Raw genomic sequence first — 27,401 nt, forward strand, 5'->3', positions numbered from 1 at the left:
GTGGCACGTGACCTCATCCTTCGAAGCACAGCTGTGGCGCTTGCATCGAAGCGAAGCCCTCATACGCATACTTGCACTGCCTCTTCCCTCCCTCCCTGCTCACTGATCCTAGCGCAACTCTCTTTGCATGTGGACCAGTCGATGAGTCTGCTGCGATGGTATACTCAAATGACCTAAAGGACTGCAGTTCTTTTTCTTCACAAGCAATTTCAAACGATGGATGACGATGATGCCAAGTACATGCAAGGCAGCGATGACGAGGTGGATATTTCAGATTAACCTACTTCTATTACTATCTTAAAGTCTCTGATAGGACTACAGCTTCGATTATTCTGATGACGATGCAGGCGATGAAGCCGGCAGCGCCGATGTCGAGAACATGTACTATACTGCCAAGTGTAGGTCAAATGCGGTTCGACCTCATACCTGTGCTGATTGTCTTCCAGCAAAGAAGGAGGATAATCCGGAACAAGCCTTAAAGGAATTCCGCGCTATAGTAGATTAGGAAGAGGAGAAGGGGGACTGGTGCGTCTGATCGTATTGATACCTATAATTTCCGAGCTGAAGCATCCATCACCTCACAAAGGGGATTCAAAGCGCTCAAGCAATTAACAAAGCTTCTCTTCCTGACACTACACAGACCAAACGACGCGCTCAATACCTATCGACAGCTGCTCACGTACACAAAGTCCACTGTCACACGAAACTATGCCGAGAAAACCATCAACGGTATCCTGGACTACGTTGGTGGCAGTAAGGGAGGACCAGTGGGTGATGAGGTATTGGAAAAGTTCTACCAAGCCACGAAGACTGCGCTGTTGGAGGTGAAGAATGAGGTTGGCATCTTGATGACGATGATGATAGGTATTTCTGATGCTGATTTGATCAGAGGCTCAACGCGAAGACGAATCTCAAGCTCGCAAAGCTTTGGCTTGATCGCAAGCAGTACGGTCGCCTAGCGCAGGTAAAGTTACTACGTTCTGAGTGGTCGAGCTGTTCTCAACGTAGGTATTCTCATAGGTCCTCAAAGAGTTGCATAAAATGACTCCCAACGGTGATGGGGAAGATATGGCACAGAAAGGTACTCAACTACTTGAGATCTACGCGCTCGAGATCCAGATGCACAATGAGACGAAGAACTTCAAGAATTTAAAGGCACGTCATCTGTGAATGCACATATCTTTTAAGCTCTGTATGAATGCCCTCTCAGGAAATCTACAATGCATCGAACTCTGTCCGCTCCGCCATTCCTCACCCGCGTATCATGGGGGTCATCAAAGAATGTGGCGGCAAGATGTGGATGGGTGAACGTACGCTTACTGTTCTGTCTGCTAACCTTCCTAGAACTCTTACATATCATCTCTCGGTAGGCCAATGGAACAGTGCGAGCGAAGACTTCTTTGAATCATTCAAGAACTACAACGAAGCCGGATCCCCGCAGCATATTCAAGTGCTCAAGTATCTCGTCCTCGTGAACATGCTCACGGGAAGTGAGGTGAATCCATTCGACAGCCAAGAAACGAAGCCGTATGTATACACCTCTGCCGCTTATAGCATAGTCTTATCGGTGAATCACAGATACAAGAACGATCCACAGGTCAAGGCGATGACAGACCTCATTGATGCGTATCAACGGCGAGAAGTGCATGCCGCTGAAAAGATTCTGCACGGTAAGATGTCTCATCCCCTGGTCGCAGGTCATTTTAATGACATCCTTCAAGACAATGAGTCAACAATCATGGGCGATCCCTTCATCAAGGCGTACATTGGTGAATTGCTACGCAGCTTGCGCACACAGTACCTTATCGACCTGATCAAATTGTACACGCGTCTCGAGCTCTCTTTCCTCGCGAAGGTAGGCATCGTGGCTGGTTGTAACAAGTTCCTCCTAACGACTCGTCTTGCCTTAGCAACTCAACGTTGACAAAGACGAGGTCGAGGATCTCCTCATTGGGCTAATCCTCAAGGGCAAGGTAGAAGGAAAGATTGATCAAGTCGCGATGCGGCTTGAGCTCGAGAATAAGTCGGTCTTCATTGCTTGTTCGCTAATCCTTGCCTAACGTGACTTTGCTTTCGACCAGACAGAGTCTCGAGAAGAAATGTTATGCAGCACTCGACACACGTCTGTGGTCGCCAAGAACCAGAGCGGAAACAAGGAAACGGACTTTGGCATGGGTGCAAATCCGTTCGGATCCAGTATTCGAGAGCTGGAAGGGAGGTGGTAGAGGACCAGACCTGCTGTCTGTTATTGACCATCCGTGTACTCGATTGTCATACATTCTCATTCTCATGCAATCGCTGCCATGTCTCATGCGATCTTGGCAGGTTATGTTGTGCGTGAGTTGAATTATGGGGCAACATCATATGTTACAGAGTGAGACCCTGGGGAAGCCAGTGTTGGCAACACATACACGCCGATGAGCATGCATCCTCCCATATCTGATGGTGATCATGAGCTTTCGAGGAGAAATACGATACAAAGTTGCTCACAAAATTATGCGCGTCATGGAATGATGGGCTTCCAATCATAATTTCAGCCATCCCGTGACTGCGTGTCCGTCGGTATACGCAACTCTCTGGGAAACAGTCCCCTCACCCTCGCCTCTAACGTCTTCCTCTCTGAGATCCTTAATGTCTTTGCAAAATCTGTCTCCTTCCTCGTCCACACACACAGGTCCTCCTCCTTGCTCGCCTCTGCATATAAGTTCGGACTGATCTTCATCAGCACCTCCATCGCATGCTGGCATGCAGCAAAACTTTCTCTCCAGCTCGGCCTGCCGCTGTCATCGGATGTGTCGTTTGTGGAGATGCCACGCACGCTCGATGGTATCATGGGCCTGCAGGAAGCCATTCGCGTGCTGGAGGCGCCGCCCGACATTGGGGTCTCCAAGTCCCAGTGGGGGAGGGCCTTTTGCGGATGATCGGGGGGTAGAGTGCACGGCGCATTATTTCGTAGCGCTGTTCGCCGACGTATTCTTTCTTGGTGGCATAGCGAACAAAGAACTGCGCGACGTGGAGGGGAAAGAGCGATTCGTACAGCACGAGCAGTGAGGAGGACATGGCGGGATGCAATAGATGCACCGTCAGAGAGATCGCTTTTTGGACTCCAAGCGCTCGGGGCAGGGCCACCATCACCAGCCATTTATGGCAACCAACTGCGACTCACGAGCGCGAGAGCCACAATCGCGACTAGTAACTGCCAGCCGCAACTGTGCTCGTGCGATCCATTCGTTTGCATGCTTTTGCATGGCCCTGCCTGTATCATCTCGCATCCACCAGAATGCTATAAATACTGAATAACGCTGGAACATGCACCCAGTATATTCCACCATAACATTAAAAGCGTGTCTAGTTCTGGCATTCGCTTCTAGGTGGAGATGCGCTGCAGATATCGGCAGGCTGTTCCCTGGGCGTCGGGATGGTCTCCGCCTAGATCCCACGTGTAGCGCGATACACCCAAATATATCATCACAAGTGAGAGAAAACGTGTGAGAGAAAACAGCCTGATGCGGCAAGGGGCACGGTTCCTTGGCGCAGCTGCCTGATGCCTCCGACGCATTGGCATTCACATTCGCAATGGAGGAACATCAACCAGGAGCGAAAAGAAGCTGCCGTCGCATGCGCCATATGCAGGCCTCGTAGCGCTGCACCGCTCTCCATGGCCGGCGGCATCGGCGACGGCCGACACTGCTGTATCTGTGAACCGCCCATATGCATGGTTGAAGCACATCGATGTCCAGATCGTCCAGACGCAGGTGCACAGGCATTGGGCATCGAGAAGCAAGAAAAGAGCGGGGAGTGTGGTGGGCAAGAGGAGGGTGGTGATTGTCGGGGACTGCACGCGGCAGGGACAGGCGTGCTAAACTTAGCGCCGCTGCTCAAACGCCGCTCCAATGTCATTGTTGTCCCGGCCCTTTACCCCGGATTCCCTCTATTCACCGCATCATATGATTCCCACACTGGGATCCATTGGGGAGCGTCGCACCATCAGGGACTGCCTGTTTGGGTGATCTGCGGTGGGCCCGAACAGCGCAGGTGAGTCAGCCGTGTGCGCAAGCAACACGCCATCCCACCTGCCTGAAATGCCCGCACCGTCTACGAACGGACAACAATGGCATTCCAGTATCCTTTCGCAACCTACTCGAGCCCGACGGCTACGCTCCAGATGTACTCCTGGAAACTCGACCGCCATTCCATGCGGCTCGCTACCGTATGTCAACCCGTATGTCAACAACAGCATCTGCTGACTCCAATCTCGCCACCATTATATCAACAACTGCAGGAGCCCTCGCAACCATGGGAAGAACAGCAACAACAGCAGCAGCAGCAGCAACAACAACAACAATCTGCATACCAACCATCGCAGATGATCCACGTCCCAGAACGCATTCCAACCGGCCGATATCGCTTCGACACCATCACGCAAGAAGAGTACATGCAGCTCACGGAGAACGAAGGCCATGCGTCAGCGCCGCCGAGTTCACGACGCACGAGCGCAACCTGCTCTGCGCATTCCAGTCCTGGAGCCTTGACCACATCGAGCACGCTGCCCATGCATTCTGCGCCTGGGCAACATGCTCAGGGAGTCCACCCGTATCGCCGCCCAGAATCGGAATCGGCAGCAGGATGTGCAGACCTGCGATTATCGCCTGCCGATGCGAAGATGCACCCTGCATTGAATATTGAGGCTGGGCCTCGGGCTCGTGCTGCTAGTGGCAGCGCGAGAGCAGTGAGCTTACCTGCGGCCGGGTTGGCTGTTTCGTGTCCCGCTGTGAATTTGTGAAGAGATGAATTGCTGAGATTACCGAGTGTGAGTGGGACATCAAGGTCCAACAGGTACGTTCTGCTCTCTGAGTATATACATTGACCAGATTTTCATCTTGCGCCTCGTTTTGTCTTCTACCTGACTCGTAAAGCCTGACTGCCACAACACCCACCTTGCCCGACCTGGACCTTCAGGGCTTGAGCAACCTCCCTGCTGTGCCGCCCGTAATCACGCAGTGCTTCAACGTCTGCACAGACATGCAGTATGATTTACTGTCGAATGTCCTGCTCACGATGCTCGAGCTGCCCGGCGTAAAGAAGACCGACGTGCACATCACCCTCGCGACCTGTCCCTACAGCCGCGCAAAGCTGCTCACGGTATCGGGAACCTCGCGGCAGTTGCTTTCACCCGATCGTGGGCACACGGTGTGTGAGCGCAAGTCTGGTGAGTTCGTGAGGAGCATCGCCGTCCCGCCTGAGACTTCAGTGAGTGTGGTGCTGCTGCTTGCGACGTGGTTTCGTCCCTTGCTGAGTGTGATTTCCGTGTAGATTCAGGATGTTCATGCGATCATGGAAGATGGTATCCTGATCTTGAGAATTCCGTGTGGTCGAGCTGTGCATGCAGAACTGCCACAGGATGTGCCGATCGCATGAATAACGAAGAGTGCTACGAACGCTTGTTTTGGTTTTGCTATGCTCTCTCTTGCTTTGGAAGCTGAATCAATGCTGGACTTACTGTGCTGCTTTTTTCATATATTTTCGTTCACTGTCCATGTTTTCTTGCTTTCCCTGTGCGCATGCCGTCAAAGTCCGTGAAGATTCTCGTCTTCCTTATCCATCTGTGTAGTATATGATCTTGTAGCCTGCTATTTACGTACATGTCGCATGATACAAGTTTTTCTTGCCTCGGACAAATTGTATTGTCCCCTTCATTGTATGTACAGTGGTGTAGACCGCCGCGATGAAGCAATCACAACAGTGTCCGTTCTTTGAGAAGTAACATCAGAGCGATGGTTCACTGACGTGATAGGATGCTCACTTCGTTCCGATAATCTCAAGCGCAATATATTCCATCGATGCAAACATTATGTTCAGGGTTAGATGCTCGACCTGCATGGCACCACAGTGGCCAGGGTCTATCTCACTCGTCGTCCCTCGCGAAAATATTCGCATCAGACCATGTCATGTTGTCGACCAGGGACCATAGGGACACTACATGTTTTAAACTTTCGTGAGAACTTCTGCCTCAGCAACTGTAACTAAGGCTGTCAGCGAATATCTCTACCCAACCTGTCCCCTTGCTTTAACTTCACAATTCTTTCAGCGACTCGATCACTCCAGTCATGGAACCTTGATTCCGATGCATACATCTTCTTCATCCGTTCAAAAAATAGAGGGTGACCCGTTTTACTGAGAGCCAACCACATGCACCCATCGCTCGGCCAGGACATGGCCAGGCATGAGGCATGAGTGTCAGCGTGTCGGGCGACACACAAGCCATAATACAGGCAAATCTGAACGAAAAAAGCAACGAAGTCTGCATTGTAAATACGTGAGAAAAGCTCTGCAGAGACAGACATACCACTCACCACTCTTTCAGTACCCTCTCCCTCATAAGAAGGCCAGTGCCATCCAGGTAGCCACAGCACCGACCACTGTGCCTGCCCCACCAACAACCAGTGCTGAATAGCACCCCTTCTTCACCTCGTTCTCGCACACCTTGTCGACAGCCTCCTTCTTCGAACCTCCGACATGCCCGACTTTGCTCAACAATTCCCCATCTCTCCCAAACACCACCAACCGACTATTTTTGCCCAGCGAGCCAATCACCTCTGCAGCAAGTCCAACCGTCTTTGCCTCGGCGAGAAGATCGGCAATACCATCCTTTGGGTGCTTCAAGATGACCACAGATCCCTCTAAAGTCAATCTTGCCCGATCGAAGAACATGTGTTGCTCGTCTTGGCCAACTTTGTGACCCAGAGAGCACGCTTTGGCGGTGTGATGTGATTGCTCAGCCTTGGGAGTGGAGGGCCTCCATGGCGGACTGTCGTCCCTTGCGATGCTTGTGTGGGGCACTGGTGACTTCGATGGTTGTCGTCCATGTTTCTCGTCAATAGAGGAATCAATCTGGAGCGCCTCGAGCGAGTTTATTCCAGGAGCGAGAGAGTCAGTATAGGGGCACCCTGAGCGTGGGTGGCCAGCACGAGACCGCTGACACGTCTTGCAGTGGGGTGTCTTGCGAGGACTTGAAGTGCTGTGTTGTGGACTGATCTTCATCGGCAATGCTTTGACCCGTGAACGGTTCAGAGCTACGGTGTCAGCCATATGTAAAAGATGGTGAGGGCTGCTAGCGGAGACGTGAAGCGATCCACAGACGCCGCTCAACTGCGTGCACTGCGGAGACATTGTTGTCCGCTTTCCCAAAAGGGGTTTCAATGGTGTAAGATAGTATCCGGAGTCAATTTCTTGAATGCCGATTTGCAAAACCATAGACAGTTTATACATTGTGTTAGAGGTTTTATCTTTTTATTATCTAGAAGCATTTTTTTTGTATGCACTGCAGCTCAGAATGGATGCGTATAAGCTGCATCGCACGATGGTGTCATGACTTGCACATTTAGTCACATTACCGTGTATTTGTCATGTGGGATGCCAGCCTATGCCCGAGATCCCAGATCATTTTCTTGCCCCCCCTCACTCACCCTAAATGGCTGATATGTTTGCTATCCTTCCTCGGCCGGAACCCTGGATTGACATGCAGTTCGACCACTGTCAAACACTTGATGAGCTTGCAAAGGCCACCGAAGATTTGCAGGACGTCCCAGAGATCACACTCCTGCATTGTGCAATTGTAGACACCATAGACACGAAGCGATTTGCACACGTGGCAAATGCTTAGCAAATGTCTACAGGTTTTTTGCCTTTGTGATCTCGATTTGCTATGGTTCCTTCCCACATTCTGTATTAAGTATTTGCATATAATATTTTAGAGAAAGGAATTTAATTCATATATTTTGAGAAATGACACCATTTTCAAACTCACCAAGGACATTTAAAATTTGAGTGCTGTTGAATGTTATACATACATTTTTGAATTTCAAAACATTGCACATATAAAAATGCCCAATATCAAATAAATTTAAATTTTCAGTGCTGTTGAATGTAATCATACATTTTTGAAAATAAAACCATCACATATATAAAATACTCGGTAGCAGATGAAGGTGACCTTCATAATTCTAGTATATTCTGTATGCAAAAGCCAGAGCTGCCTATTTGAGACATGCAGCCATGCACAGTCACTTTTACAGTGGCCTGGGCGCTCTACCAAAGTGGGGCTCTGGGTCAGTCTGATGGTATTTTTCAGAGCACTCAGGCCACTGCTGCAGCAGTGGCTGCACATCTCAAATAGGCAGTGGGCACCTCTAACGAGCAGTGGCTGTGCATCTCAAATAGGCAGTGGGCGCTCCGTCAAAAATTCCATCAGACCAGCCCTAAACTAGAGCCTTTCAATTATTTGCAGATCCGCTATGGATGCCTCTTCTCTCTCACTTCTGCTCCACTTCCTAGGCTTTCTTTGTGCATGCACCTTAGCATAATAATGTAGTAGCTAATGGACTCAATGTAGTGTAGACTTAGCATGGACATTAGCTTGGACCGTTAGCCATGGACATTCGCTTGGACGTTAGCATAGACTTGTGTAGAACGACCATTGACAACTGCATCATGACTGTGTTATGACCCATCTTGAATCAGAGAGAAAAGATAAATACAGAAATAAGGAATCATCAGTGCAGGAAGCACTACTCATGTCGGTCGCTCAATGGGTCACTTAACGGATCGCATCACCCAGCATAGGTGAAGTTTCTGCAGTGAAGGAGGATAATACATGTATAATTGGAGTCAGGCACAACATCAGAGTATGCAGTCTGAAGGCTTAGGTGTGTCTGCCCTTTCATGTCACGATTGAGCACTGATCTCCCCCGTATCTGTGAACTGCGTGGACCACTTCCATACACAGTGAAAGCCCGACAGCGATGCGCATCATCATGATCCACCCATTTATCCCATGCATCGTACACAGCCTGCCCCTTCACTGGTAGCATATGTGAATTAGGCTGATCATCCTGATGGTATGTCCGTCCTCCCGCCAGTGATGTAGGTGGTTATTGTTTGTTTGGAGCATCATGAAGATCGTCATCCAGTACTGCCAATCTGCTGCCATCACCATCCAGAGTCACCAGGACCTGCTAAAGATCAAAGGATGTTTTCCGAGTGTTTCATGTCATTTAGCCGAGCAGCTTATTGTTTGTTCTTGGTGCTCCCCTTTGATCCAGAGCTGCTATTCAGGATTGAGCTAGTGTGATGGTTTTGATGGTACATCTGTCCTCCCATCTGTATCTAGCCAAACAAAACTTATTGTATATTTTCAGTGCTCTCACTCAAAGCCACCATCCAGAGTTGTTGGTGTCTGTCATGGCTAAGCTTTGCCACACGTAACATGATGTTCGTGGATGCTTCACACATGACCCGCTCATGAATGACCTTTATACTGAGTGCCTTGTAAGGCCTCAGGGTCCCACTTGAAGTGATGACTTCAGATCCATCATAAAAGGGTGGTGAGCCCCTTATTAGCCAATGATAGGCTAAGGACAAGTGAGTGGTGATAGGCCTTACTATCAAGCTGACTCAGGGATGAAGGGTTGTGGCAAGCCACGATGGATGAGAGAAATAGATGAATAAGACTGAGGGCTACCTCAGTCGCATAGTGCATATATATACATGTAGGGCTGGACCCTGGTCACTCTAACTATGTGTACCTACTGGGGTCCTAGCAAGCTACATGTGCATATTACATAATGTGCTACAGCCAATAGCAATGTACCTACTAGTAAATACTATGTGGTCATTGGTGGGCCATAGACTTATAGATAAGGTCATGGTCCATGCGGCATGCCGTTGGGGTGCCATCTCAGCCATGAGGTATAAGGCCGACCTCCTTACCAATCCAGACCTCGGTGTCCCATGCCTATGCCTGAGCCTATTGAGTGGCTATCAGGATGTCATGTGCTTGGGCATCTCTTAAGGTCACGTGCCAGGGGCGCTTGATAGGGTGCTACCTTGTGGGTCACGTGATGTGGTGATTGGCGCCCACAATCAATAAGATCCTTGAGCGTTTAGCTGATCATCAATGATGTCACATGGCTTTTGTGGCTGGCTTTGATAACACTGCTTAAGTCCAGTTACAGTAGGGCTTTCTGAATAGGAAAATGCTAATATACTGTGACAGTGTCATCCGCTGATGCACCCTTTTCATTATGATCAGAAGATTACTCAGACAAAGAATACGATCGGATGCTCAAGTATGCAGTTCACTTCTTTAAGAGAGATAGACATCTCTGAAGGAAAGATGGACAAGGATCGCACAAGTTAGTCTTATTACCAGAAAACTGACTATGAGTCCTCGCTGGAGCACATGATGAGCTAGGACACCGAGGCATTTTCCTGACTTGATCATTAATTCACGAATGATTTTGGTGGCCTAATGTCACGGCTGACATCGCTTGGTTCATAAAAACTTGCATCATATGTCAGAAGTGACAGATTCATCAAATTCTCATACCACTGACTGTTGCGATACCAGCCCCCATCTTTGCGAAGATATACATCAACACCATGCATATGCCACCCTCGAACAGATTTAAGTACATCGTACAGGGTCGGTGTTCACTCACTCATTACCTGGAGTTTTAAATGCTTCGAGCAGAAACTGTGAAGATCCTTGGCAATTGGATTTTTGAGGATATACTCTGTTACTGGGGAGTGCTATCAAAAATCGTTACCAACAATGGCGCACCATTCGTAAAAGCAGCCGACTATCTGAAAAGGAAATATCATGTCAAGCACATTCGGATAAGTGGTTATAACTCACACATGAATGAGATAGTTGAGCGATCACATTTCGATGTTTGGCAAGGTCTATTCAAGGCTGCCGATGGAGAGGAGCACAAATGGGATCAAGTCACGCATTCAGTATTCTGATCGAAAAGAGTCACCATCAAAAGATGCATGAGTTGTTCGCCCTATTTCGCTGTCATGGGCACTTATCTGGTCTTATCACTCGACATCGTCGAAGCAACATATTTGATTCCAGCACCAGTTGGAATGGTGACAATGACTGACCTGATCGCGAGTCAAGCAGAAGCACTACAAAAGCGTCGAGAACAAGTCACGAGAATCCACAATGCAGTCTATGAGCCAGGAAAGAAGCAGTGAGGTGATTCGAGTGAGTCTACAAGAATGTGATCAAGGATTTTGATTTTAAGCATGGAGACCTAGTCTTGGTTCAGCATATGCAGATCGAGAAAGCACTCAATCGAAAAATGAGACCATGCTATATGGGACCGTATATTGTGCTGTTTCGCAATCAGGGAGGAGCATATATACTCTGCAAGCTGGATGGAGCAGTATTGGACTGACTGATTGCAGCATTTAGGGTGGTTCCATTTGCCCTGAGGAAGAAGATTGCAATCACAAAAGAAATGTTAGATGCATCAGAAACCAGGTTGAAGGAGATGCATCAGTCAGATGATCGAGAAGAAGAAGAACTGGATGAAGAACAAGAAGAAGAGGAGTCAGGAGATGAAAATGAAGGATGGCAAGATCTGTACAATGCAAACGAGGCAGAATAAACAAGTATGGGCATTCAAACTAATTTTTTTGATCGTATATAGGTGAAGACTCAGCTAGGGACTCAAGAGAGTCAAGGACTCAAACAAGACTATAATATTCCACGACACCTCTTTTAATATTTTGGTCAGGATAGCTCATGCAAGGTTCAGCACACTGTGTATTCAAGAAAACTAACTAATACATTTGCTCCACGCACACAGAGGGAGAGATCACGATAGAGATATGAAGGAATATGCGGACAGCCCGCTTTGCATCGACCCAGTCCAAACTCATTGCATGACAATGATATCATGGCTTGTGAGCCCTCAAGGCCCAATTCTCCTCGAGGAGCTGCTGCGACAGCTCGATCATCTGCTCAAGTTGTGTACTGGCTGCAAAAGGCTCAATTGCAGCTGGCGGAGTGCTAACTGGCTCTAACTTTACAGTTGTGGCCTTGAAAGGAGCCCTTTGCATGAGCCTTATCTTTCGATGAGTGCGGCTTGAGCATCTTGGTTGAAGGAACAACGATGGTGCCAGCATGAAAATGTTGCATCATGATATCATCTGGGTCAGAGTCATCAAAATGAGGACATTTAGGAGACCTGTCAAATTGGCCTAGCAAAACTGTTAGCAAGGAAGTGATACAGCAACATGAAACGCACCACGCAGCAGTTGAGAAATCGACAACTTATGACTTGAAGGACTGGTGGTGTTCTTCTCCTGCTTGATGGGGACTTCATCGGATGCATTCTCGACCTCTGATCTGGTCTTGGCTGTGGGCATGTCTGGCAGAGAGTGAATGGAAACTAGAGGGTGTCAGTCAATAAAGGATGAGAGGGAGACAGGGAGAGACTTACGGAGGTGCAGAGCTGTGGCAAGCGCAGCCTCGTACTCGTCATCAGGGTATCAAGCAGCAACTCAAGCTCAGCAGCCTTTTCACTCCCAGTAATGTTGGTGTCGCACATCAGCCAGTCATAGCTAACCTGGTGGTGGGAAGCCTTGGCCATCACAGGGGCATTAGGTGGCTTGGGTATCAACCAGCCCTTGTGCCGGTAGAGCTTCTTCAACAAGAGCCATCCATCAGAGTCGTTAACGTTTGGAGCTGTGTCATGCATCCACCATTTGCAGGCCTTGTGGTCGCAATGGCATTTGCGACATTTAGGATGGAATTTGCTCAGCATATATATACAGGAAACCTTCTCTGAGGACAGGCAGTACTGACACTAGGAAAAAAAGACTTAGCATCAGGCAATGAGAGAGTCATGTGGGAACTTACTAGACACGCGATGGAAGGCTTCTGCCACAACGGAAGGTACATTGGTGGGAGGGAGTGGTTGCGGAAAGTATGGACTGGCATGCACACATACTGGTCCTCGAAAGCTGCGAATGCACCGGATGGCTTCGCAGATTTATGACTGCACCCTTTACCTTTCTTCGGACGTGCTGGAGACAGGTTAGAAATCATGCCACCCATGAACTTGACCTCATCACTGTCGCTGTCATCCTCATCACTGCTGGAGATCTCGATAGCCTCGGAGCCTTGTGCAGAAGGGGGGTCAGTAACCACAGCAGTGAGCAGAGGGTCAACTTCCATAGCCATGATGTCAGAGTCAGAAGGAGGATCGAGAGCAATGGGATTTGCTGCACGGGCCTGAAACTCAAATTTCAGGACAGGAACACCCAGAGCAATAAGAGCCGTGACAGGCACAGCTACTACAGAAGAAGAGAAGGGAGCAGCAGGAGGAAAAACATTGTCAGCACCAGTAGAAGCAGTCAGTGAGTCAGAAGCCATGACCTCCCCAGTATCGGAAGGTGTGCATGTGGAAGCCTCAGTCACTGGAGGGGGGCTCAGATCCTAGAAGGGTTGGAGGAGCATGTTAGAAGACAGCTAAGGGACCACAGTTCGAGGCACACACCTTGCTCACCGAGAAGGCAGCAGCCCACTTAGGCAAGATCAACTCTTCACACCATGAAAGCCACGACAGTTGTACAAAGGCATCGAGATGCACCTGGGCCTTTTGACAAAACTGGGTGTAGTGTGTTTGTGACACTGAGTCCGAAAAGGCATGAAGGTCATGCTAAGAAAGGGAGAGTGTTAGCCAGTTGCGGGTATGATGGAGCAGTCACTTACCAGGGCAGAAAGAAACTCGCATACATATAAGGAACTCAAAGTTGACAGCAGATAGAGAGGCTCTGCCTCACGCAACACCTCCCAAGCAGAGTAAACAATGCCCATGATGGTGTCTTTGGGGTCCACCACCTATGTGTCAAGGATGGAGGTCAGCGACAGCAGCCAACAAGAGAGTGTGTGGAAGACAGACACACCTTGTGAGGAGAAGCGACCAGAGTCACAGGACACTGAGAAGATGATGGAGTAGCAGGATCACCCATCATCAAGCTGAGGGAATGAGGTAGAGGAAGAGGAGAGAGTTAGGTGCCATCGGACACTGAAGAAAACTTCCAACCAGCCAGGCTCAGACAGACGAGTGCATCATTAAAACCTCACGGTATCATCCTCTACCATGTGGTAGAGTCAGTCAGCTTTCTCAGGAAGCTGGTTCAAGTGACTCAGATGGAACTTCTCATATGGGACCAAAAGCAACACAACTCCGATTGAGGCTAATGCAATAAGGGATTTACAGCACGAAGCCAGAGACGAATGCAGTAGGACTACTGTACATGAGAAAAAGGGGTACATGATGGACAACTCGAGATGGTTCTAGGCTATGTGGCATTTCCATTCGCAGCCAGGAAGGCCTTCAAGAATTGAAGACACTCACCAATACGAGCTGCCTCCACAACCAGTCGCATGCACTCCTGTGTATAGATCTCCACCAACAGGGCATTGGGAATGGACAACCCATGAATCTCACTAAGAATCCACTCAGTATTGGCAAGTGATTTGGCATCTGCAATCACAGAAGGAACAAAGTCAGTATAACAGCATTTGCAATCGAGGAAAAAGAGGAGCGTACTAGAGGAAGACTGGACAAATGAGCACTTGAGATGTGACACTCGACATCAAATGCAAGCCTGTCCACCATGGTCAGAAGGCATGATCATGTGATCACTGTCCACCAAGCACTTGGAGCACTAGTGGCCAGAACCTAAGCAAAGAGCTGAATATGAAAAGTGAGCAGGCGCACCTTGGTATGCGGCCACAGCTTGTGTAAGCTCAAAAATGTGATCTGCATGCACTTTGGGAGAGCATGGATGGTGATGTAGTATTCACACAGAGTATCCGACTGGGAGGACTTAGTGGTGACCACAAATGATGCCGTGCTTACAATGGATGCCGAACGTGATGGCACCTTCAAAGGACTCACAACCATGTCTGCTTCACACTTGACCACATCCTGAAGAATCTCTGCCATAGCAAGAGACACAGTGGAAGGAGGAGGGGCACATCTACTATCATAGTCTATCCACCAGCAGCCAATTAGGATGGTTTGCCCAAGGCATGTATGGTTGCACCAATTCATGAATACATTATTGGCAGTGTATGCAATTAAGAAGTGGTCACAAGTGCAGACACAACCTTCTGAAAACTTGGCAAAATCACCACAGTCTGCAGCCTCAACGATCTCTTGCATGATCGCAGTCATTTGAGCAGGAGAGCAGATCGGGTCAGCGATCTCGACAGCCTCAGAATAACCTCTCAGGGAGGAAGAACCACTGCTGGAATTCAGTCAAAGTCAGGGCTCATGTTCAGTACCAGCCAGTTGTAAACTGAGTTGACCTTACAAATCAAGCACTTGGCATGGTCCAGATAGTCGAGAGTCATGCATAACTGGACAGCCACAGCATTAGCCATTAAAAGGTAGATTGTGACACGAAATACTCACCTCATAAGCAGAAAACGATGTGGCTCAGCTCTGCCAGACCACCTCAGGGGCATCAGAAGTGGGTACATACTGATGAGATTATCCAATCGCTGTAGCAATAGGACACAGACACCGTCAATAGGGTAAACCCCACGAGTGCAGGCGGTGAGGCTGAAGATACTGTCGATGTGGAACATAGTGGCAAGGGATGAAAGAACACGAAGATGAGCCACCCTATCTGGAATATGCATGCACGACAGACCAGGGATGGTTTAGATTCTAGAACGGGGGAAATGATATGCACCGAGATATTCTGCAATTGGAAAATGCCAGACAATGTGTCTGTCTATCGCACAATTGGATAGCAAGTTGCTGCAATCTGAGAGCATCCAAGCAAGAGCTGGAGCAGTCCAGAATGGGCAAAGGAAGGCTTTACCAACTGCCTGGAAATGCAAAACCAAGTAAAGAGATCAGAAGGTGAACATGAGGCATGGAAATGATGAGCAGGCCGTTGTGAAGCCTGGTCAATTATGAGATGCAGTGCGAGAGCAGAAACGAGCAAGTGCACTACCTGAGCAAAACACAGACCTGCAGACCGATGGACCCTGACAGGGCCAGCTTCCCATTCCCTGACTGCAAAGTACAGAGAGGGAGCAGGAGTGAGTGATGCGACATGTTTTACTGGATCGGAAGCCCATTCTATGATCGGAAACACATTTCAGTGACTTAGCTGGCTCATTTCTGACCCACTATATAATCTACCATATACCTAAAACCAATAGGAGAGTTTTTCCCACCAAGCAGTGCTCAGTTCATGTCTCATCTATGCTAGGGCATCATGCTCAACTATGTCTACATCTATTGCAATCACGTTCTACATCTCTGGGATTCTCAACACTGAGAGAGGCTGCACTCTCAGCAGTGGCCTCTAGCTCGACTCGGATTTCAGCCAGATAAGTCACATTATTGCATTCTCATATCTCACGCCATCGCATTTCACTCGCACGCCACCAGTCACGAGTCTCAAACTAGGATTTCATCCCCATCAGACCCTGTAGCCTCGCTAGTGCTCAGGAGTTCATCGTTGGTGCTTGTTTCAGTCAGAAGTGCTCAGGGCTTCATCATCGGCACTTCACCCAGTTCAGAGGCAACTAGATCCTCATCGTTGGTGCTTGATTCAGTTTTAGAGATGCTCAGGGCTTCATCGTTGGTGCTTCACCCAGTTCAGAAGCAATTAGAGGTTCGTCACCAGCACTTCACCAGCACTTTCTAGATATAGCAAGCCCTCATGCCACAGCCCAGACCTTTAGCCACCACAGTTCATGAGCACAGGAGTTGCCAATCACATTCTACACTCACACATCCTCACATTTCAGCTTTTGACTGTTTTCCAGTTGGAGGTGTCTCCATAGTTGTTACAGTTTTACCTGACAAAGTCAATAAAAGGAACATACATGTTGGAATGTATTATTTTTTGTCATTTCAAGTCGAACAAGTCACATGACCTAATGGGAGATAAGATAACCGATCACCTAGTCACATGATCTCAGATCTCTCCCGGCATAGTCATGTGACACTGAGCTCCTCGGCATTGCATCATAAGGTGCAATCACCATGACACCATATTGCATGCTCAAGAGGGGCTCCATCTCCGTGGGATATTATTAGGCAACCAATCAGGATAATTGGGACAAGTCGTACGATTGTAGCACCATCCAGTAGAATAGCGTGTGACCTGCTTATGTAGTACTGTACAGTAGCTAGACACTCGTGTATATAAGGACCAGCAAGATGAGGAGGAGACCTCAGTCTTATTCTCCTTCGTCCACCACTACCATCACAGAGGGGTCTTATCAGACACTCTCAGTGTGCTATACATCCAGTTGCATTCTCTCATCTGTAATAGCACTGCCTGCCTCACCAGTAAGTCCTACTCTGCGACCAGCAACTTCGGCCTCGTCAGTGGGCACGTCGTATTGCCACAGTTCCTCGCTGTTGGCTTTTACTCAGAGACCCTCAAGGGGACTCTTATTTGGGTTGTCTATCTTTGTCATCGGCGTGCCGTGACAATAGTCGAGTCCGACACTCACCGATTCAGAAGTCTTGACAATCTGATCCATTTCAAGCATCATAGCTGAACGACTCATGGCTGCCCGTCACTGCATTATCATCTGAAGTTCCCTGCAACCATAGCCCAAAGGGACCATGGATGGACAGAGCCCCAGTTCACCTTCCATCAGTAGGGGTTTGGTTAGGAGTGCTGCTCATGGCCAGGACACAGTTGAGCATATCACTATTCAGAATTGGGGACCATGCAAAGATCTTTTGGAGGTCCGAGCCTTCTTAGGCACAATCAGAGTAGCAAGAATCTTCATCAAGGACTTTGCAAAAAGAGCTCACTCACTAATACAGCTCATGCAGAAAGGAGTCCCGTTTGAGTTCGGAGAACCTCAGCTCAAAGTGATGGAGGACTTGAAACAAGCCCTATTAGAGTCCCCCACATTGCACGCATTGACTATGACTCTTTTGCACCTATTATTCTGGCAGTAGACACCTCTCTGATTGCAGTTGGGTATCAACTGTGTCAGGGTGCGAACGATGTATCGAAGAAATGGTACTTCAAGAGGTTTGGCTTGATCATGCTCAATGATCATGGAAAATGGTTTTCACGGCCAAAACTAGAGTTATACGGACTATACCACATGCTCTGAGCACTCAAGTTCCACTTAACTGGTGTTCGGAAACTCATCATCGAAGTAGATGCAAAATACATCAAGGGAATGTTGCAGAAACCTGATATCACACCCAGCGTGAGTATCAATTATTGGGTCATTGCCATTCTGATGTACCAATTCAAGCTAGTCCACATACCAGGAGTAATGCATGGATCAGATAATTTATCACGTTGACCTAAACAGCTGGAGGATCCACCGCCAGAACTGATTGAGAACATGGAGTTTGATGACTGGGTAGATCAGATGCACAGTTTCATTCATCATATACTTCCCCTATCACAACACACGAGTCCTACACCGGTGACCGAGGATGGTCAATTTTTCAGAACGGGGGAGGATTCAGGCATTCAAGCTATTTTCGCACTACCAGTACAGGCAGATAACGGAACGGAGTTAATGGCAGAACAAAGCCCAATACCCTACACCAATGTCTCATGATCGGCAAGAGTCAAAAGGAATGATAAACTAATCAAGCAGATCACTGACTGGCTAAAGACACTGCAGAAGCTGGAGGATCTGACTGAAAGGGAGTATGATCACATGCTCAAATATGCAGTGCACTTCTTCAAGTGGGATGGACGACTTTGGCAAAAGGACGCTCAGGGATCACACAAGCTAGTGGTTCTACCTGAACATTGTCTAAAGATTCTGGCCGGAGTGCACGATAAGCTGGGTCACTGAGGCATTTTTCTGACTCAGGCAGCCATGCGTGAACAATTTTGGTGGCCAGATATTGGTGCAGACATTGCGTGATTTATCAGAACCTGTAAAATATGCCAGAAATGACAAATTCATCAAATCCTGATCCCGCTGACTGTTGTGATACCAGCACTGATCTTTACAAAAATATATATCGATATGATGCACATGCCACCCTCGAACAGATTCAAATATATCATGCAAGGATGATGCTCGCTCATGCACTATCCTGAGTTTCGAATGCTTCGAGCAGAGACTGTGAAGGCACTTAGCGATTGGATCTTTGAAGACATCATTTGTCGGTGGGGAGCACTGTCAGAAATCATAACAGACAATGAAGCCCCATTCGTGAAAGCCGTAGCCTATCTGGAAAACAAGTACCATGTCAAGCACATCTGGATCAGTGGTTATAACTCGCACACAAACAGAATAGTCAAATGTCCACATTTCGACGTAAGGCAGGGTCTATTTAAGGCCGCTGATGGCGAAGAATGCAAATGGAGCCAGGTAGCTCACTCAGTATTTTGGTCAAAAGGGTAACCATCAGAAGATGCATGGGATGCTCACCCTATTTCGCTATCACTGGTACCTAACCCATATTACCACTCGATATAGTCAAAGCAACCTATTCGATTTTGGCACCAGTCAGAATGGTAACCACCACAGACCTGATTGCCAGCTGAGCGGAGGCACTATAAAAATGTCGAGAACAAGTTGTGCATATTCACAATGCTGTTCACGAGGCTAGGAGAGCAGCGGCAAGATGATTTAAATGAGAACATGGACAAACAATCAAGAACTTTGACTTCAAATGCAGAGATCTAGTCCTAGTATGGCACACTTAGATTGAAAAAGCGCTTAACTGAAAAATGTGATCGCGATACATTGGACCATACATTGTGTTGTTTTGCAATCGGCAAGGAGCGTACGTACTCTCTAAGCTGGATGGAGCGGTGTTGGACAGGCCAATAGTGGCATTTTGGGTGATACCCTTCATGGCAAGAAAGAAAGTCACCATATCTGAGGAAATGCTAGATGCATCGGAGTCCCGACTCAAGGAAATGAGTCAAGTGGAGGATGAAGGAGAGGAAAAACCTGAGGTAGAAGATGGTGAAGAAGAATCGAAAAGTGAAGAAGAGGACCAGCAGGCAGAAGAATCAAATGACGGTGAAAAGTAGCCCTCAACCAGGAGTCAGCAATGCGCTATATACAGTTTTCAAGATAATTCCTTTCATTCCTTCAAAAAAAAAAAAACTAGCTCAACTCTCAATCACAAGCCTATCTTAATGTTTCTTTTTCTTATTCAAGTCATATCAATGGTTTCAAACAAGCAACATAGATTTTGCAACCAGAGATGATGAGTACATTGCTCCATGTGTGCAGAGAAGCAGAACATGAGATACAGCATACAAAAACAAGCTGTGACTAAGCCCAGAGGCATCACTGTGCCAGTCCTCCTGCGAGAGACACTCAGATTTAGCTGCTTGCGACCAAGGAACTTGTGGTTGTCTGTGATCATCTTCTGCAAATCTTGGAGTAAAAGATCAAACTGTGACATGGTCACAGAAAGGCACATCTGCAGCTCATCATGTTCAGCAGTGATGGTGGCCAGGAACTCATCAGTGGTGGCCAGTTTTGACAAGGACGTGACAGCAGAACCCTTCGCACGCTTCTTGCCCTTTGACGACTTCATCTTGGATGACGTGGTGACTTCGGGCTCTTCAGGCAGCATGTGGAAGTGCTCACTCTTGGGCTCTGAATCGTCGATGTGAGCACGCTTGAAGGTGTGAGGGGTAACCAGATCTGTCAAGGCAAAATTGATTAGTGCACACATGAAGGGAGCAGAGAATCGCATACTGAAGTGACATGGTGGAATTTTCAATATATGGCTAGCACGGGCTGGCTCTTTCTTGCCTGGCTCCTTTCTTGAGTCTCGTGGCAGCAGAGGCAGCCTTCTCCTCAGCCAAGATGATTGGCACCGAGCCTTGTAGAAAGAATGTTGACAAAACATGCTAGAAAAGATAGAACATGGGAAAGAAACTTACGGAGCTGCAGAAGCGCAGGCAGGCAGTCCTCGTAGCCACCAATGGGGATATTCTGAGGAAGGCCAAGTCACCTAGCAAGAGCAGAGCCCTCGCAGTTGGCCTTGCACTGTTCTTTGTCATAGGCTGTCTGTAGAGAGGCCACCTTGAGGGCCACATCCTTATCAATGGCAGATGGCAAAGGCCAGTGATGCTGGTGGTAGATGGCATCAAGCCTGACCCAACCAGAGTCGTCATTCAAGTTGAAGACCATAGAGCATGACCACCAAATACAGGCCTTGTGGTCACGGTGACACTTCCAGCAAATTGACTCGAACTCACTAAGAATGCAAGTTCTGGGTCACCTTCTCGAACTCAAGACAATGATAACACTATGATATGATAACGGTCAACAGAACTCAGAACGGAGAAGGGGTGGAGCTTACCAAACAAGCAATGGTGGGCTTGTGCCATGCAGACAGGTACTCAGGAGACAGGGATCAGTCACAGAAGGTATGAACTGGCAAGCACATACGTGGGTCCAGGACAGTGGTGGTGACCTTGGACGAATGGCCTTGGCAGATGGAGTAGGTGAAGAATCATCAGCAGAAGCTTCTTCATCATCGGCCAGTTTGTCCTGGTCGAAGTGGTGCACAGATTTGTCATCTTTGGGCTCTCCATCAGCATCAACCTCCATGGCAGAAGTGCCGGGCATGCTAGGCAGAAACAATGGATTGTCAGTGCTAGGTTAAAATTTTGATGATGACAAGGTTGGAGTCTCAGAAGCAAGTGCCTCAGTGCCAGAGGGAGCTGTGATGCATGAAGATGGAGCAAGAATGGCAAAAGGCAGGATGAGTGGAGAAGGAGCCGACGGCATCTCGCAAATCTCGATAATATCATATTCCGTGAGCATAGGAGTGGACGCAATGAAAGATGGAGGAGGGCTTGGTTTCTACATGGCCTTTTAAGATCAGCAAGGCAAAGGGCATGCAATCACATACCTAGCAGCCTGCCCCGGGGACAACAGCTCTTCACACCACACTAACCAGGACAGATGCGTGATGGGGTCTAACAAAGCATGGACCTTCTTGTGGAAATTCTTGGCATGAACGTGTGCAGTCTCTTCAGGGATATCATCAAGAGCACGCTAAAAACAAAGAGGATTAGTATGGAAACAACAAGCCCAGAGTAGCGAGCTCACCAGGTAGAACATAAAAGCTTCAGCAGTGGTCTCTATCACACCTTCATCACCCAGAGTCCAGGCCACCTGAAGGTCCTCCCATCCCTCATAAAGATCGAGACACATGGTGGTGACCTGTGGAGAGGTTTTTGAAGGAGACTGCAAGAAAGTGCTGCATTAGCCATCAAGGAAGGGACATGAAAGAAAAGAGACATACCGGCAGCGTGCTGACGGGTTGCGACAGCATTTGTGAAAAAGAAGAGGCCACGGATATGGGCATGCCCAGGAGCAGTGAAGAAGAATGAGGAAGAGGTGGAGGTAAGTCATTAGATGTCATAGCAGCAACATTGGGGACAAAAATTGACACGTCAAGTTGGGCCAATAGGCGCGTCTTAAAAATAATGGTGAAATGAACATCGACCATGCAGTACCAAAGTCTGACTTTGCGAAAGCCCAACTAGTGTAGCACAATAGGGCAGGGTGCCCTATCCAGAAGGCAGCAAAGCAGAACTGAGACACACGAGAAGCTCAGAGGATGAGTCAATTTTTCCATTTTGCGTAAAGAAAATGAGTATGCATTACAAAGACAATGCCAACCACTCAGGCTATCATACAGAGGACAGGACAGATGATGGGCTACATGAGTCTAGCCTGATGGAAACTCGCTTGGCTCATCAAACCACCCCTCCACAGCCTCTAGTCGGATTCTCAACCAATTAATTTCAGTGATCAAGAGGAAGTGTTCATGCTCAAAGACTTCCATCAGAAAGACTTGGTCCAGTCAGACATTCTGGATGTGGTGGAAGATGCGCCCCATTCCTGTGCACACATTGGTCAAAACTAGCAGATGGAGATCCTACTAAGTTAAGAAAATGAACCAAATAATGGGTGAACGTATGCACAGGAGCGGGCTTGAGAAGAGAGCATGAAGTGTGACCCAGGTGGCAGTGAATGCAGGCACATGAAGCACTGGCATTTTGAGAGACAGGGACAATGAGATATTCATCCATGGAGGAACAGCGAGAACACTAGAAGCAGAGAGTCAGTAAACACGGATATCAGACTGAACAAGATGGACATACCTTGGCAGAAGGCCAAGGCTTGCCAAAATTGACAAGCATCTGCTTGAGCACCCCAGAAGTATTGCGGACGATATCCAGGTATTCTTAGAGAACCTTGGAGGTAATGGCTTTAGCATGCATGGCAGGTGCCTTGCCGAATGATGTAGCAGAAGCAGGAGGCTCAGGAGACCCTGCCAAAGAACCCACCATGGACTGCACACAAAAAATGGAGATAGCGCAAATGGTGGCGAGAGTCTCACTAAACTCACACTTCACGAGCTCGATAGACGAAGCAAAAACACTCGACTCATGAATGAGCTTGGCAGCCACAGCAGTAGCAGCCGCAGCTGCATGATCTTGATCAAATGCATCTACCAGAAGGCGATGGAGCACATGTGCCTGAGGAACTTTGTATCATGATAATCAACCACGAGATCCTCCATGCACCCCATTAGAAATGAGTCACATGCAGTAACATGGGCCTGAGGCACTCCACTAAGTGTTTTCCAGTCTATCACCTTGACTATCTCCATCATCTTGGTGTGCAGTTCCATAGGAGAGTGCAAGGGACCAGCATTGATGGAGGCCGAGTGAAAGGCTGCAAGATCAGTACAGCCAATCATGACAGCAAGCCATAGGTCAAACTCAGGATGGGAGTGGAACATGAGCCAATTGAGTATACTGGCCATGATGCCGAGAACTGGAGTGGCGATGGAAGGGTGACAAATGTGAAGCTCAGTCTGAATGGAAGATTAGCCACACGTCACCCACACACGGGTCTCTGACTCACTGAAGTAAGCACGAACACATCCACCCAGTGATGCCATACCTCCTCTGGAGCATCAGGCACAGGTGCATCCATGATTACATTGTCCAGAGTGAAAAGCCATGCTTTGGCTTAATCTGAAAGCTCCTTGAAGTTGAGAAAGTAAGAGGAGAAAATGCCAAGAGGAGGAGAAGAAGACATGGCAAAGGACTTAAACACAGATGAACAGCAGCAAAAGGACAAGCTAGATGTATGAAGATGATGGACAGAGGATGGTCCAGGTTTCAGAATGGAGGAGATGATACACACCAAAATGGTCTGCCCTCAGAAATCCTTCTGAAAGAGCAGCTGAGGGCCATGTGACTCGATAACACATATCTGTCAAGCAGAACAGTCCAGACAGACCAGCACGAGGGCCCCTAACTCTGAAGAATCTGAGACAGCAGCATCATATTACAAAGGGTCATACATGAGGCTCAGAAATGAGCAAGGACCCGTGCTTTAACACCACCAATTATGAGAATAAAGGAGAAGAGATGGAGCACGACGAGTTTGGCCAAATTAGCATGAAGATTCATTCTAAGTGAGAGAAGCACAGGACAGCAGACCACTGGACCCTTGAGGGCCCTTACCTTCCAGTTCTCTGACTTGCGAGCAATGAAGAGGAGGAGGCAGAAATGTTTTGGAACTGTTTCAGAGGATCAGAAACGTGATCAAGGATTGGAAATGTCTTCTACTACATTAGAAGGTGCTATTCTACACCTATATAATGACCCATGTACCTACCATAAAAACAACAAGGAGTTCACCCTTCAGAGTTCAGTTCTAGGCCCATCATCTCGATAGAGCAGCGCACCCTATTCCACCTCACTCATTTACATCCTCGTATCACATCTAGTTAGCTCTTGACACTACGCAGAGTAGCACTCCTCACAGTGGCCCATAGCTCGACTCGAGAAGTGCCCAGTAAAGGGCACATTACTATGTTTTCCTCTCACGCCACCTCATTTTCTTTCTCATGCCATCTGTCACGAGCTCTAGCAACTCAGATCTCCATCTCCATCAGACTCCGTAGCCTCAGCAAGCGCCCAGATCTCATCTATAGCACTGGAGAGAGCTGCATAGATGCCCTGGGGACCTAGAAAGTGCCCAACCCTCGTCCATAGCACTGGGGAGAGCTGCCTATATGTAGTTCCCACACCATCAGGTTGGTCAGCCAATAACCCACGTCACTGCTCAATTCTTAATCCTCGACCACCTGTTTGGTAGAGACACTCTCTGCCCTTCTAGCCATCCCACACAACTCAACCTCTTCTCAACTCATCTAGAGTTGGGGACACACCTAGTCTGAATCACCGCTCACCGCTCGATTTCAAGCACAATGTTGAACGACTCGCAGCTGCCCCTCAAGCATTATCAGCTGAAGTTTCTGCGACTGTGGCCCAAGGTGATCAAAGATGGACAGCTCAGATCTGCCTTCCTTGACAGGATAGAAGGTAGCTGGCAGCCAGGAAGCGATTGAGCACATCAGCGCTTGGTGGTCCTGGTCTGTTATCCTTCAGTGACCTATAACTGATTATCTTTCATATACCCAGCACCTACATGAGGATGAGGCTCAGGTCAAATACTGTTTTCTCTTCTTATTATCCTGGAGAGTTTACCTAGTCAGAGTTCGAGAGGCGTTTGAGTGTGCTTGGGACTCCCTTATAGGATTTGGAATTACTTCTTCATCTTGCTGCATTTGCGAGTTAGACACCACTCTCGTAGTGGTTCTAAACCTAGACAGGTTGACCTAAAGAAAACCTCTTCCTAATGTTATGAAGTGTTTTCTTTGTAAACCTTCTGATCATGTGTGCTTTCTCACACATACTAGTCTACCACTCAGTGGACAGAGACTAAAGTATAGGATATACTTTACATCATCAACAGTTATGCAAACTGTCAACAGCATTTACAGTGTTGTCTTGACCTAGTAGATGATGTAGCAGTGAGGCTCTCACTCTACCTTTGCTAAGTCCTTGCTGATGCAGCTACTGCACATTCACTCGCAGGTTACTAGGTTCACTGATCTGACTCCCCAGCAAGCATATGAGCTTGAAGATCCCTTGAAAGTGAGTGCAGATCCCTTCTGCTCACCAAAGATCAAAAGTATTGAGTTCAGAAAGTTCTGGAACAGGGAAGAGGTTCAGAGAACAAGGAGAAAGAGGTAAGTCTTCCTGGCCTGATCTGTGTCCCTTATATATTAGGGACCCATAGCCTGGAGTACTAGTACAAGGGGTCTCTGCAATACTATATCCTAAGTAAACCATAAGGAAACCGTAACCAGGGACTGTCTGGTGACTACTACAAGCCAGGTAATTGGCGAGCTAGGTGTCAGCAGACATGAAACACATACTGAAACACTAAGGTCTCGATCGCAGATCCTAAAGTGAGTCTAATCGCATGAATTGAAAAACTGCTAACCCTAGAATATTGTCCACAAGACCCACGCACCATAAATAGGAGGTACACATCACGTGACCCTGAGAGGTATCATGTGACGTCAAAGAGATGCTGAAATCGTAACAATTTCAATCCTTCTGACCATGCCTTGCCTGGTCAAGCCTGCCTTTTACCAGCTCTGACTACCTTGTATGGTATGCATGATGCGGAGGCAGTTATCATGACAAAAATTGATCAGTCATCTGGGCTCCCACCTGCTGCTCACTTTGTGTTTCATTCTCAGCCCATTTCTGTGCTCATCATTGTCAGTGCTTGATCCAGCAGAAGTGCTCAGGGCTTCATCATTGACACTTAAGCCAGTTTAGAAGCATTAAAGGCTTTGTCATCAGCACTTAGCCAGTTCATTTCAGATATAGCAAGTCTCCATAGCATTGCCTAAGTCTCAGCCACAACAGCTCATAAGCATTGAAGTCACTGATTGCATTTCAACACATACCCCATGCTCCAGCTTATGACTTTATCAGAGTCAGATGCATCACCATAGTCGAATCAATCACTCATCAACCATGTTTGTGATCGATTCATTTCAAGCACCATAGCTGAATGACTCATGACCACCAATTGCTGCATTATCATCTGAAGTCTTCTGCAATTGTAGTTCAAGGAGACTGGAAGATGGAGAGCTTTGAACCACCTTCTATGTGATTTGATTAGGAGAGCTGCTTATCATCAGGACATAGTTGAGCATATCACTGTCGACACATCAAAATTGACCTGTTTGAGCTGGTTCTGGATTTAAGAGATAACTCATGTCTAGTCAGAGCTACATCAGTGCTGATACATTAGCTTGTGTTTGAAGGATACTTCTGATGTAGTTTATGACAACTTCACTGAGAGTAATGGTTAGTTTTGAGGTTATGTCCTGAAATTCAGAGTGCACTGTTTCTGTAGACAATTTGTATGTTCTGTCTTGATGTACTTGTTTAGCTCTGAACTTGCTGTTAATCATTAGGACAGTGGATTCATAGTGAGGGCAGCTGTGCTGGCCATCTCATACTGTTACATGAAGAGAAGGAGATAACTGATAAATTTTCAGGTCAATATATATCTTATTTTAAATTATAGAATGGTATTGAACTGTTTCAGTATTAGCCTTATCACTGTAAAAAGTCATCATTTTACAGAGTAAAAAATGCATGAGATAGTCACTTGAAGATGCCAAGGTTCTAATACCCTT

At 47.7% G+C, this 27,401-nt stretch overlaps 6 protein-coding genes across 6 annotated transcripts; 3 read left to right on the forward strand and 3 right to left on the reverse strand.

Moving 5' to 3' along the window:
* Positions 1-216: 216 nt before the first annotated feature.
* Positions 217-2,805, forward strand: LAESUDRAFT_744400 (PCI-domain-containing protein; the record flags this gene model as incomplete). The annotated part of the gene is made up of 13 exons (XM_040911308.1): positions 217-261; positions 314-398; positions 447-496; positions 518-525; positions 587-836; positions 890-964; positions 1,021-1,155; positions 1,211-1,310; positions 1,371-1,527; positions 1,579-1,855; positions 1,911-2,023; positions 2,082-2,439; positions 2,491-2,805. 12 exons carry the CDS (start codon positions 217-219, stop codon positions 2,344-2,346), a joined length of 1,560 nt encoding a protein of 519 aa, XP_040761814.1. The 3' UTR covers positions 2,347-2,439; positions 2,491-2,805.
* On the reverse strand, positions 2,534-3,060 carry LAESUDRAFT_738033 (uncharacterized protein; the record flags this gene model as incomplete). The annotated part of the gene is made up of 3 exons (XM_040910842.1): positions 2,534-2,760; positions 2,819-2,884; positions 2,940-3,060. 3 exons carry the CDS (start codon positions 3,058-3,060, stop codon positions 2,534-2,536), a joined length of 414 nt encoding a protein of 137 aa, XP_040761815.1.
* Positions 3,061-5,004: 1,944 nt separating this feature from the next.
* On the forward strand, positions 5,005-5,418 carry LAESUDRAFT_658558 (uncharacterized protein; the record flags this gene model as incomplete). Its single annotated transcript, XM_040904756.1, has 2 exons — positions 5,005-5,250; positions 5,314-5,418. Coding segments are annotated over 2 exons (351 nt in total), but the record flags the coding sequence as incomplete, so codon positions are not given.
* Positions 5,419-6,375: 957 nt separating this feature from the next.
* Positions 6,376-7,170, reverse strand: LAESUDRAFT_761433 (uncharacterized protein; the record flags this gene model as incomplete). Its single annotated transcript, XM_040912915.1, has 1 exon — positions 6,376-7,170. The coding sequence occupies one exon, from the start codon at positions 7,168-7,170 to the stop codon at positions 6,376-6,378; it is 795 nt and encodes a 264-aa protein (XP_040761817.1).
* Positions 7,171-19,569: 12,399 nt separating this feature from the next.
* Positions 19,570-20,067, forward strand: LAESUDRAFT_786426 (uncharacterized protein; the record flags this gene model as incomplete). Its single annotated transcript, XM_040913891.1, has 1 exon — positions 19,570-20,067. A coding segment is annotated over one exon (303 nt), but the record flags the coding sequence as incomplete, so codon positions are not given.
* On the reverse strand, positions 19,998-22,021 carry LAESUDRAFT_715799 (uncharacterized protein; the record flags this gene model as incomplete). The annotated part of the gene is made up of 6 exons (XM_040907193.1): positions 19,998-20,497; positions 20,552-20,678; positions 20,740-20,743; positions 21,276-21,431; positions 21,717-21,862; positions 21,917-22,021. The coding sequence occupies 6 exons, from the start codon at positions 22,019-22,021 to the stop codon at positions 19,998-20,000; spliced, it is 1,038 nt and encodes a 345-aa protein (XP_040761819.1).
* Positions 22,022-27,401: the final 5,380 nt, after the last annotated feature.

The sequence above is a fragment of the Laetiporus sulphureus genome (genome assembly GCF_001632365.1).
Source record: "Laetiporus sulphureus 93-53 unplaced genomic scaffold LAESUscaffold_35, whole genome shotgun sequence".
In the NCBI taxonomy this organism is placed as follows: domain Eukaryota; kingdom Fungi; phylum Basidiomycota; class Agaricomycetes; order Polyporales; family Laetiporaceae; genus Laetiporus; species Laetiporus sulphureus.